The following is a 12,307-nucleotide window of genomic DNA, read 5'->3' as shown; positions in this document are numbered from 1 at the left end:
AGTAGTAGTAGTAGTAGTAGTAGTAGTAGTAGTAGTAGTAGTAGTAGTAGCAGTAGTACTAGTAGTCGTTGCACACTCGCTTGGAGCTCCTTGTGGACCGGGAATGTGTCTGCCAACTCTGTCGCATTGTACTCTCCCAAATGCTTAGTACAGTGCTCTGCGCACAGTAAGTGCTTAGTAAATACAGTTGATTAACTACAATAGAAAAGTAAGGCACTTGCCCTGCCCATGAAGAGCTTGTGTTGTAATGGGGGAAGCAGATTTCAAAATATCTAACAGTAGAATCAAAATACATTATTGAGAGTACAGTCAAATATAGTCACCCACCCCCACCACCCACCCGGTGCTGAGGGAAAGTATAAATATAAACTCTGATAATAAAATAAAAGATATAAAGATATAGATACATCAGCAAGTTTTAGAGGGAAGCAGTGTGGCCTAGAGGAAAGAGCACGGGCCTGGGCATGAGAGGACCTGGGTTCTAATCGCAGATCTGCCACTTGTCTGCTGTGTGATCTTGGGCAGTCACTTAACTGAGTCTCTGTGCCTCAGTTAACTCATCTGTAAAGTGGGAATTCAGACTGGAAGCCCCACGTGGGACATGGACTGTGTCCTACCTGATTATCTTATACCTACCCCAGCACTTAGTACAATGCCTGGCACATAGTAAATGTTTAACAAATGCCATTGAAAAAAAGAGCGGCCATTGGGTTGAAGAAACGAGGGGTGCTGGGAGTTAGTCAGGGAAGACTTGATCCAGGAGCTGGGATTTTAGGAGGGCTCTGAAGCTGGGGAGGGCTGAGGTCTGGTACATAGATAATAATGATAATGGTAATAATGGTAATTGTTAAGTGCTTACTATGTGCCCAGCACTGTTCCAAGCACTAGGGCAGGTACAGGTTACTCAGTTTGGACACAGTCTCTGTCCCACATGGGCCTCACACTCTTAATCCATTTTACAGATAAGGCAACAGGCCCAGAGGAGTGAAGTGACTTGCCCAAGGTCACACAGCAGACATTTGGTGGAGCCGGGATTAGAACCCAAGTCCTTCTGATCCCAGGGCCGTGGCTCTATCCACTAAGCTACACTGCTTCTCTTGAGAAAGAGGGGGCTTTTCTTACCCTTTTATATGTTGAGCAATGAGAAGAGATGCCCATATGTTGAAGGGGAAAGGTTAGCCCATCCCTAGCCCCGCAGCACTTATGTGCATATCCTCATACTCTCTCATATCCCCCATCTGAAATTCATTTTACTGTCTATCTCCCCTTCTAGATTGAAAACTCCTTGTGCACAGGGAATGTGTGTACCAACTCTACTGTATTGTACTCTGCCAAGTGCCTAGTACAGTGGTCAGTAACACAGTCTGCACTCAGTGAATACCATTGAGTGATTGATTAAATGAAATGAATTTTTGCAGGTGGGTGGATTCCTTTTAAGGGCTAGAAGATTTTTTTGAACCTACCTACCAGGCTGTGGTTTGGGTCTATATTTTTTTCTTTGTCATGTGTACATATATAGCACTGATTTGGGTTTTCCTGTCTCTGGGTTAGAAAGCTCATTGAAGCCTGGTATTGCTTTATGTCCTTCCTCTGTAACTTCTAGAGGACTTGGTAGAGAAGCAGTGTGGCCTAGTGGAAAGAGCCGGGCTTGGAAGTCAGACGACATGGGTTCGAATCCCAACTCTGCCCCTTCTGCTGTGTGACTTTGGGCAAGTCTTTTAACTTCTTGGCGCATCAGTTACCTATGTAAAATGGGGATTAAGATTGTGAGCCCCATGCGGGACAACCTGATAACCTTGTATCTATCCCAGCACCTAGAACAGTGTTTAGCACATAGTGCTCAACAAGTATCATTTTTATCATTACAATGCTCAACAAAGGGTGAATGATTGGTGGATTTACTGTCCTAAACATACACACACAAACATGCACACACACACACACACACACACATGTGTGTATATATGTATACATGCATATGTACATGTATATCCCAATGTTCAGAGGTTTAAATTTTAAAATCCAACATGTTTTAACAACAGTCCCATTAGATAGATAATTGGAAAATTTCCCAACTTCCATTTCTTTATGGGAGAAAATCAGGCTCATGGAAATTCTTTAATTAAATGGAGATAATAATAATAATGGCATTTATTAAGCGCTTACTATGTGTAAAGCACTGTTCTAAGCACTTGGGAGGTTGCAAGGTGATCAGGTTGTCCCACTTGGGGCTCACAGTCTTAATCCCCATTTTACAGATAAGGTAACTGATGCACCGAGATCTAAAGCATGTCCAGGGAATGAATGGAAGAGCTGTGAAAAGAACGCTCGCTCTTTTTGTTTGTTTGTTTGTTTTACTCGTTTAGGTTTTAGTGGGGAAAAAAAGCAGTAACTGATTAAGATTTTCAGTGGTGCCAGCAATTGAGTTTAGGCATGCTCAGAAGCCAAGGCAGGACTTCTCCCTCCCATTCAGCATGGCTCAATGGAAAGAGCACGGGCTTTGGAGTCAGAGGTCATGGGTTCAAATCCCAGCTCCACCAATTGTCATTCTGTCTCCCCCTTTTAGACTGTGAGCCCACTGTTGGGTAGGGACTGTCTCTATATGTTGCCAATTTGTACTTCCCAAGCGCTTAGTACAGTGCTCTGCACATAGTAAGCGCTCAATAAATACGATTGATGATGATGATTATGATGATCTGTGACTTTGGACAAGTCACTTAACTTCTCTGTGCCTCAGTTACTTTATCTGTAAAAGGGGGATTAAGACTGTGAGCCCCCTGTGGGACAGCCTGATCACCTTGTAAACTCCCCAGTGCTTAGAACAGTGATTTGTACATAGTAAATGCTTAATAAATGCCATTATTATTATTATTAACATAGGTTTTTGTTCCCTGGGAAAATATCTCCCGTATAAGAGATTGAAAAACCAAAAAACCCGGTAAGGAGTGTCATATATTTAATTTGCTTGCACTCTTGACATATTTCATTGTATTTGCAGTGTCCTGAAACGAGCTTATTCGAGTGATTTGATAAACTACATTTTTCTGGTAGATAAAGAATAATACACAAGAAAAAATGTCAGGTAAGGAAAAGGGACTCACTTCTTGTATTATCTTTTTGGTTATGTTCTATGAACCAGTTGTCCTATTTCTTGTGACTGCATTTTTGTTTAATGCACTTAGGTAGGTCTCCCTCCAGCCTCTCACATTTTGTCAGCATGCTAGAATAAAAATTTGAATTAATAAGAATTGTATTTTTTAAGCACATCCTATGTGCCAAGCCCCATACTAAGAACTGGGGTAGATATAAGATAATCAAGTCGAACACAATCCTGGTATCATACGGGGCTCCCAATCTAAGTAGTTGGGAAAACGAGGTATTGAATTTCCATTTTACAAATGAGGAAACTGAAGCACGGGGAAGTTGAGTGACTCTCCCAAGGTCACCCAGCAGGCAGGAGGCAGAGTTGGGTTTTAGAACCCAGGTCCTCTGGTGCCCAGGTGTGTACTCTACTCTAGGCCACACTGCTTCCCTAGCTGCTACCTGAGTCATCTTCTTGCACTTTCATTTCAGCATATATCTCTCTGCTGTTAAAAAAAAACCCAAAACAAAAAAAAAAAACCATCCAAAGACTACCCATTTCCTGCCATGTTAAACTCCGAGTCCTGACCGTTGGCTTCAAAACTCTCCACCAGCTCTCTCCATTTTACATGTTGACTCTGTTCCCCCATGACTCTTCAGTTCTGCCCAAGCTCACCACCTTACCGTCTGTCCCTCTCTCTCCAGGTCTTACACCTCCGACCTTGCCCCTCTCACTGTCCCCTGGCTTATAGCTTCCTTCACCTCCCCACTCCCCACCCTCCAAATCCACCAGACCACAGCTCTCCCCATCCTTAAAGCTCTCCTGTAACACCACTTCCCCCAGGAGGCCTTCACCAATTAATTCAAACCCTCTAGTCAATCAACCCAACAGCTACCCTTAGCATTTTCCCCTTTTTTTGCAGCCAGTGTGAGCTTAATATGTACAGTCGATCGATCGATTCACATCTCCTCTCAAGACATTTTAAAGCTAACCGGGCTGGTGTCCCAGTTTTAGGGAGCCTTGTAGTGTGGCCCTCCACTACTATCATCAGTTCCTTCAAGCACGTTCTCTGTCCTGAAGTCTCAGGACCAGGACCTAGCCAGTGTTGGCAGTGGGAGTCCCCATGATGAAATTATACTTTAATTCCCCTTTGGAGCAAAGGTGAAGCACTTTCTGACTTCAGTCAATCAGTGGTGGCTACGGAGTCTCTGCCGTGCATGGCACGTTGACTTCAGGGCTGTGATGCTGTGTGGTGGAGTTGGTTAGAGGGGTGGTGGGTTGCGCTGCACCAGCCATGCTCGGGTTCCTACCGGAGCATGGAGGGCAACGAGTGAGTAGGCGGGCAAGGGGTCAGCCCATGACAAAGTGAATACAAAGGTTTTTATATTCAGGCCCTACTGATGGCCAAATTGCCCACTGCACAGTTCCAGCACTCAGCTGGCACTTAATGATAATAATAATATTAATAATGGTAACTGTGGCATTTGTTTAGTGCTTACTGTGTGCCAGGCACTGCACTAAGCGCTAGGGAGGATACAAGCAAATTGGATTGGACACAGTAGCCACTGCGGTCTTCTCTGTCCAAGTTAGTCCACTATTTTCCAGGATTCCTCCTGAGCCTGTCCACCTTATGAAGTACCATTGGTGGTTTTTTGTTTGCCAAACTGTCCCCAGTGATGGCCTAGCCTGATCCCAGTCATCAAAGCTGGGACTAGAATCCAGGTCTCCTGCTTCCCAGAATCAGGCTCTTTCCACAGGACCAACAGCAGGACTGGAAGCAGGAGATAATAGAGCTGGATCTGGACTAAATAGCTGAGAAAATAGTGGAATATGCAAATTAAAATATACATCTGCGTATGTGCACGGAGAGACTTCAGGGAATGAGTGGCTGCTAAGGATAAAGGATCTGTAATCATCAATGGCTACTTACCTTCTGCAGAAAACAAATGGTGTTCGTTCAGGGGACAACCTCCCTGACGAAATGGTGCAAAGCAGGCGCAGTGAAGTTCATGTTAATGGGGCTACCCTGAAGGAAGATGATAGAGAAACCATTTTCCCAAACAGGGAAGTTAGGTTGTCATTATAGTATCCCTGCTGTTTCGAATTCAGGGAAAGTGATCAGACTTATCTTTTCAGAAGAAAGATTAGTCCTCTGCATCCCCAGGTAGCCCGCCATTTTTTAATATTTTTTTGTAGTTTGTTGCTGATCATTCCTTGCACCTTATCCTCTGAAGCCAACTACCTGCCCTTTCTAATCTATTGGACCCCCTCTCCGCATCCTCACCCTCAAGTGCTCACTGTGGGCAGTTTGTATTGTACTCTCCCAAGCACTCAGTACAGTGCTCTGCACACAGTAAGTGCTCAATGAATACGATTGAATGAATGCATGAATTTACCTCCATTCTCAGTTCTAGTCCCTCGATATCCTCCGTCCTCTCTTGAGCTTATCCTCCCCTCCACATACACAAACACCTAGCCCCTCACCAGTTGGCCTCACTCAAGATCTCACTCAAAACCCTCTATGCTTCTGTGTATAAATCTAAGAGATCAGTTAAAGCCATTTTAAAGACAGAAAAATGACTGCTTTCTGTGCTTTTCCATTGAATTTGGGAACAGAATGTATTACATCATTTCATAGTACCATTTGTGGAGCAGTTATTTTCCTAAAAGATGGAGTTCCGCAGTTCAGGAGGACTCTTTATTTGTGTATTTTCTGTTTCTCTCAGAGATATTATGCAAGAGGAAAAATAACTCCAAATGTTAAAAGATTCATTTTTAATGGGGAAAGGAGGTACAGCCTTCAGTAACTGTATTTTTTTGTTTGTTTCTTTGTCTGTTGTTGTTGTTTGTTTGTCTTTTGAAACAGTTCATACAGATCTGGACATAATGATGCGGCGCATTGAGCAGAATCCAAAGGACATTAGTGTTGTAAAGCAGTCTTTGTTGTCAATCATTTCAATTTGTGATGGAGACAGTAAGATGATTCACTGAAATTTGATCTGGGGTTCTCTTTCTTTTACATTGTGAGATCTCATGATGCACAAATGTAAAATTATTCATTTTCAAAGTTGGTCATGGATTAGGTCATTGTCTTGCCTCTGCAAAAACGTTTTTTGACATCTAATAAGTGGGAACGCGAGGGCTTTTCTTCTGTAGGAACCTGGAGTAAAGAAAGATAGTGAGCCCCGGGAGGGACCAGTACTGTGCCCAGTCTCACGATTTTGTGTCTGCCCCAGGAATTCCACAGTGTTTGGTCCCAAGTAAACACTTAGCAAAGACCATTATTATTATTCTGAAGGAATGGAGTATCTGTTCTTCCGTTAAATGGGAAGGGGTGACAGTAGAGTTAATAGTTGCAGGAGAGCAAACACCTACATTTGTAGGGATGTCAAAAAGGTGTCCTTGAGGTGAGAACTGGCCTCCACAGGCTTTAACCCAATCACGATAAGCGCTTGATCAATATGGTTGAATGAATAACAATAATGATAATAATAATAAAGGATGGATTCTGTTAAGCAATTACTATGTACAGAGCACTGTTTTAAGCGCTGGGGGGATACAAGGGCATCAGATTGTCCCACGTGGGGCTGACAATCTTAATCCCCATTTTACAGATGATGGAACTGAGTCACAGAGAATAATAATGATGATAACAATAATAATAATAATAATGTTGGTATTTGTTAAGCACTTACTATGAGCCAAGCACTGTTCTAAGCGCTGGGGTAGATACAAGGTAATCAGGTTGTCCCATGTGGGGCTCACAGTTTTCATCCCCATTTTCCAGACAAGGGAACTGAGGCCCAGAGAAGTTAAAGTGACTTGCCCAAGGTCACACAGCTGACAAGTGGCGGAGCCCGGATTAGAACCCACGACCTCTGGCTCCCCAGCCAGTGCTCTTTTGACAGAGCCAAGCTGGGATTAGAACCCACGACCTCTGACTCCCAAGCCCGGGCTCTTTCCACTAAGCCACGTTGCTTCTCTAATGAGTGAATGAATGAATGAATGAATGAAATTCTCTAATGAATGAAAGCTAGGTTGATGTTATGACCTAATCATGATAATGATAATAATAATAGTAATAATAATGATGGTAGTGGTGTTTGAGCACTTACCCTGAGAGGCCTCGTGGCCTAGTGGGAAGAGCCTGGGCCTGGGAGTCAGAGGACCTGAGTTCTAATTCCACTGCGCCACATGCCTGTTGTGTGGCCTGCCCGGTGCCTTAGTTTCTCAGCTCTGATGTGGTCATTTAATACCCATTCTCCCTCCTGCTTAGAGTTTGAGCCCCATCTGGGACAGAGTCTGTATGCGACCTGATCATCTTATATCTACCCTAGTGCTTAGAACAGTGTTTAGCACATAGTAAGCACTTAACAAGTACCACAATTTTTGTAATAATAATGATAATGATTATTATTAATATTATAATGTACCAAGCACTGTACTCAGAGCTGGGATAGGTGCAAGACCATCAGATCCAACCCAGTCCCTGTCCCACCTAGGGCTCTAGCCCGGTGTGAGCCAGGATTAACGATAATAATGGTGGTGTTTGTTAAGCGCTTACTGTGTGCAAAGATCGTCTCTCTTTATTGCTGAATTGTACTTTCCAAGCGTTTAGTACAGTGCTCTGCACACAGTAAGCGCTCAATAAATATGATTCAATGAATGAATGAGTGAAGGTGGAGGGAGACATGAGCGACTCGGAGTTTTTGTTTGTTTTTAATGGTATTTAAGCACTTCCTTTGTGCCAGACACTGCACTAAACTCTGAGGTAAATATTAGCTAATCCGGTTGGACACAGTCCATGTCATTCATTCAGTTCAATTATATTTACTTAGCACTTACTTTGTGCAAAGCACTCCCACATGGTGCTCACACTATTAGGAGAAGCAGCGTGGTTCAGTGGAAAGAGCTCGGGCTTTGGAGTCAGAGGTCATGGGTTCAAATCCCAGCTCTGCAAATTGTCAGCTGTGTGACTTTGGGCAAGTCACTTAACTTCTCTGTGCCTCAGTTACCTCATCTGTAAAACGGGGATTAAGACTGTGAGCCCCCCGTGGGACAACCTGATCACCTTGTAACCTCCCCAGCGCTTAGAACAGTGCTTTGCACATAGTAAGTGCTCAATAAATGACATTATCATTATTATTATTATTATTATCATTATTATTATCATTATTAATTCCCATCTCACAGATGAGGTAACTGAGTCACAGAGAAGTGACTTGCCCAAGGTTACACACCAGATGAGTGTGGAGTCAAGATTAGAACCCAGGTCCTTCTCACACCCAGGGTTGTGCTCTGTCCACTAGGCCACGCTGTGTCACTGCCCCTCTCCAACCTCTCGTCCTTCTCCGGGCCTGCTGTGCAGTGCCAACACTCCCCCGCCGCCCCCCCCCAACCTTTTCAACCAGCTGCTTTGGTGCTTCTGGGTGCTCCTCTGGGCTGCTGGCCAGGATGAACTACACTTCATCTTCACCTTCATCTTTAGGGGAGCCGGGTAGTCGTCGGATGGGGTCAAACACACTGCTGCCCCCAGCAGGGGGAGGAACCGGGAGTCAGGGTGAGAGGCACACACTGGGAAAGATGATGGAATTCTCAGATTCTAGAAGGGAGGTGAGGGAGAACAGAAATAGGAAAGAGGAAAAGAGAGAATTAAGAATGAAAATAAGCGAGTGAGTCAGAGAGAGAGGGAGAATGTGCGGGAGAGAGTAAGTGTGTGTGGTGGTTGGAGTAGACAAAAGCTGGCTGGACTGCAGGAAGAAGTAAAAATGGGGGTATTTAAGCACTCTCCATGTGCCAAGCACTGTACTAGGCACTGGAGTGGTTAGAAGATAAGCAGGTCGAGCCCAGTCCCTGTCCTACATGGGGCTCAGAGTCTAAACAGGAAGGAGAAGAGAGTACTGAATCCCCATTTTTCAGATGAGGAAACTGAGGCATGGGGAAGTTAAGTGGCTTACGCAAAGTCAAACCGCAAGCAGGTGGCAGAGCCGCCATTAGAACCCAGGTCCTCTGACTTCCAGGCCAATGCTGTTTCCATTAAGCCACGCTGCTTCCCAGTTAGGGGTGACAGGAACAGGGGAAATGGGAGAATGTAATAATGGAGGCAAAGTGAAGATGGGCTATCTTCTAAGCTGGGAAATGTGCTTGGAGTAGGGTGTGGGTAGGGGTAGGGGTTGCTGATGAAGTGACAGATACTTTCACTATTGGGTTTGATCTTCCCAACGTTGGCATGGCCTAGCGGACAGAGCGCTGGCCTGGAGGTCAGAAGGATCTGGGTTCTAATCCGGGGTCCACCGGGGTCTGCTTGTCTGCTGTGTGACTTGGCCAAATTGCTTTACTCCTCTGTGCCTCAGTTACCTCATCTGTAAAACGGGGATTGAGGGTGAGCCCCATGTCGAACATAATTAGCTTGTATCTTCCCCAGCGCTAAGTACAGTGTCTGGCACGTAGTTAGCAGTTAACAAATATCCTTAAAATCCCCAACCAGACAAAAAAAAACAAAACAACACAGAACTCCCCTCCTCCCTAGTGCGACTGGGTCACTCTACCCCTATTCTCAGGAGAGCAGTGGAAGGATAGAGAATGAAAGGGTTTTGTTCCTATACTGTTGTTAGCTATGATTCCCTTTCCTCCCCTCTCAACCCCAACTGGTGTACAGTTTTGCATTAAAGGAAACTCAGGCCCCAGCACATTTTAATCTGTCATCCTAGCACAGGCTAAAGACAAATAGGCCTATAGAGGAGGTTTAGACAACAGCCTCCTTGCTCATGCCACCACCAAATAGCCGTGCGGAGACTGTGCCCCCGGCCCCCGTTCCCTGGTCACAGGAACCAATGTAACTGAGAAACCTCAGACCCCACTCTTACCCTCTTCCCTTCCCCCAGTTCCCCAGTTAGGCTCAACCTCTGCAGTCTAGCTAGCTGAAGCTAGCTCTCTTCCTCCCTTCAAGGCCCTGCTGAGAACTCACCTCCTCCAGGAGGCCTTCCCAGACTGAGCCCCTTCCTTCCTCTCCCCCTCGTCCCCCTCTCCATCCCCCCATCTTACCTCCTTCCCTTCCCCACAGCACCTGTATATATGTATATATGTTTGTACATATTTATTACTCTATTTATTTATTTGTTTGTTTATTTATTTATTTATTCATTTTATTTGTACATATCTATTCTATTTATTTTATTTTGTTAGTATGTTTGGTTTTGTTCTCTGTCTCCCCCTTTTAGACTGTGAGGCCACTGTTAGGTAGGGACTGTCTCTATATGTTGCCAATTTGTACTTCCCAAGCGCTTAGTACAGTGCTCTGCACATAGTAAGTGCTCAATAAATACGATTGATGATGATGATGATGCAGTCGATGGTCCCAGGACCTTTTCATGTAGGAAAAGTGCCTTGAACATTGACAGCTGCACAACTCCTAGCATGGAGTGGGTGCTCAATGAATGCCATCATTTTATTGATTGCCCTATTCATCCGAATAATTTGGAAACCTTGTTTAATCTTTCATTTTGTTTGTAAATGCCGCAGCCAATGCAGGGATTCGTTTTCACTATATCGGTGGTTTGTTGACTCTCCGCAATCTTACCAGATCAGATGTGCCCAACAGGATAAAAGAAGCCATCCTGTACACCCTAGGATCTCTAGCCGACGTTAATTGTAAGATAGATCATTTTATTTATCACTCACTGCACACTAATACACCTGCAGAACCGTTTTAGTCTTCTTTTCCATATTTTCCACCATTTTGAATTCATGTTTAATCCAAACAAATAAGTAAATTAAACTAAAGAACCCATCAGAGTTCTGTGTGATTTATTGACAGTCAATAAATACTCATCACCAGCACAGTCTTTATGTGTAAGTTACTTGAACTGAAACTGAAACTTTAATCTGTCGAACCAAAATGATCACTAAGCTTCAAAAGCATTGTGGTTATTTATCTGAATACAGTTCCACATAGCTCACAACCCAAAGGATTAGAAATGATTTTCACTGTGGAACTGTTAACCTCATAATTATGTGATAACTAGTATTCATTGCCAGCTCCTTATATTGTTCCCTATATGTGTAAAGTTATCGAGGGGATGTAGAAAAACAGTCTCGATGTCATGTGTCCCAGTGTTTTCCAGAATAGTATTTGGAGTCTCAGTTAGGAAATTGATTTTTTTCTTTTCTCGTGTGTGTTTTGCTTACCACAGAAAATTATTTTAATGTGTTACCACTCTGTAGGATTTTTAATTTTCTGTGAGGGTGGGGAGCCGTTTTCTCCAGGTGACTTCCTTTTTGTGGGTAGAAGGACCCAGTTTTGAGCAAGATTTATGTGCTCCTGGTGTCGAAGGAATCGCCCAGTTCTATTGGAATATATTGGAACAAATGACTCATTTGTTCTGGATCGTGGTAGCATTGGCCTTATACAAATGCACAGTTCAGTTGGAGCCACACAAAAGGAGATTAGGTCCATTTTCCAAGGTGCAAATATGTAACCTATTGAATTTATTTAAAAAAATTCTTTGTGCTTTTAGTCACCATTCTTATGGCTTTTGTTCTTTCAGCTTTTTGTCATCAATGTCTCTGTAGTCATCAATATTTTAAGGAGATGATGACTTTCATAGTGGGTAAGAAGTCCAGTGTGGATTTGAAAATGATTTCTGTCTGCTGTCTATTGGCCCTGGTTTCTAAGAACGGTAAGTGAGGATTTTCCATGGAGAATGATCTCCATAGAACATGAATATTTTGTTTTCTGTTTCATTTTATCCCTGTATTAGAGCAGTTCTCAACCCCTTTGATCAAATCTCTACTTCAGTCATCCTGAATTTATCTTACCTTGCCTTGAGGCATCAGCCTCCTTGCTGACCTCGTTGCTTCCTGTCTCTCCTCAATCCAATCCATACTTCACTCTGCTGCCCGGATCATTTTTCTAAGAAAATGTTCAGTCCAGATTTCCCCACTCCTCAAAAACCTCCAGTGGTTGCCCATCTACCTCTGCATCAAACAGAAACTCCTTACCATAGGGCTTAAAGCACTCAATCACCTTGCTCCCTCCTATCTTACATCTCCCAAACTAGCTCTCTTCAAAGCCCTACTGAGCACTCACCTCCTCCGGGAGGCCTTCCCAGACTGAGCCCCCCTTTTTTTCCTCTCCTCCTCCTCCTCCCCTCCCCATCACCTCTCCCCCCACCCTGCCCCCTTCCCCTCCCCACAGCACTTGTATATACTTGTACATATTTATTA

At 43.9% G+C, this 12,307-nt stretch overlaps 1 protein-coding gene across 5 annotated transcripts in view; it reads left to right on the top strand.

The window, feature by feature from the left end:
• LOC119950558 (telomere repeats-binding bouquet formation protein 1-like) overlaps positions 1-12,307 on the top strand; it is a 50,628-nt gene that overhangs the window by 7,960 nt on the left and 30,361 nt on the right. For 4 of the 5 annotated variants that reach the window (XM_038773075.1, XM_038773073.1, XM_038773071.1 and 1 more), the window contains exons 2-5: positions 2,999-3,082; positions 5,949-6,056; positions 10,604-10,732; positions 11,629-11,760. In XM_038773075.1, coding sequence (XP_038629003.1) covers positions 3,076-3,082; positions 5,949-6,056; positions 10,604-10,732; positions 11,629-11,760 — 376 coding nt within the window. In that variant the 5' untranslated portion in view covers positions 2,999-3,075. The remainder of the gene's footprint in view (positions 1-2,998; positions 3,083-5,948; positions 6,057-10,603; positions 10,733-11,628; positions 11,761-12,307) is intronic. The other variant, XM_038773074.1, reaches the window with a different exon arrangement.

The sequence above is a fragment of the Tachyglossus aculeatus genome, chromosome X1 (genome assembly GCF_015852505.1).
Source record: "Tachyglossus aculeatus isolate mTacAcu1 chromosome X1, mTacAcu1.pri, whole genome shotgun sequence".
Classification (NCBI taxonomy): Eukaryota; Metazoa; Chordata; class Mammalia; order Monotremata; family Tachyglossidae; genus Tachyglossus; species Tachyglossus aculeatus.
Note: the sequence above shows the minus strand (reverse complement) of the source record. Positions and strands in the feature narration are given on the sequence as shown.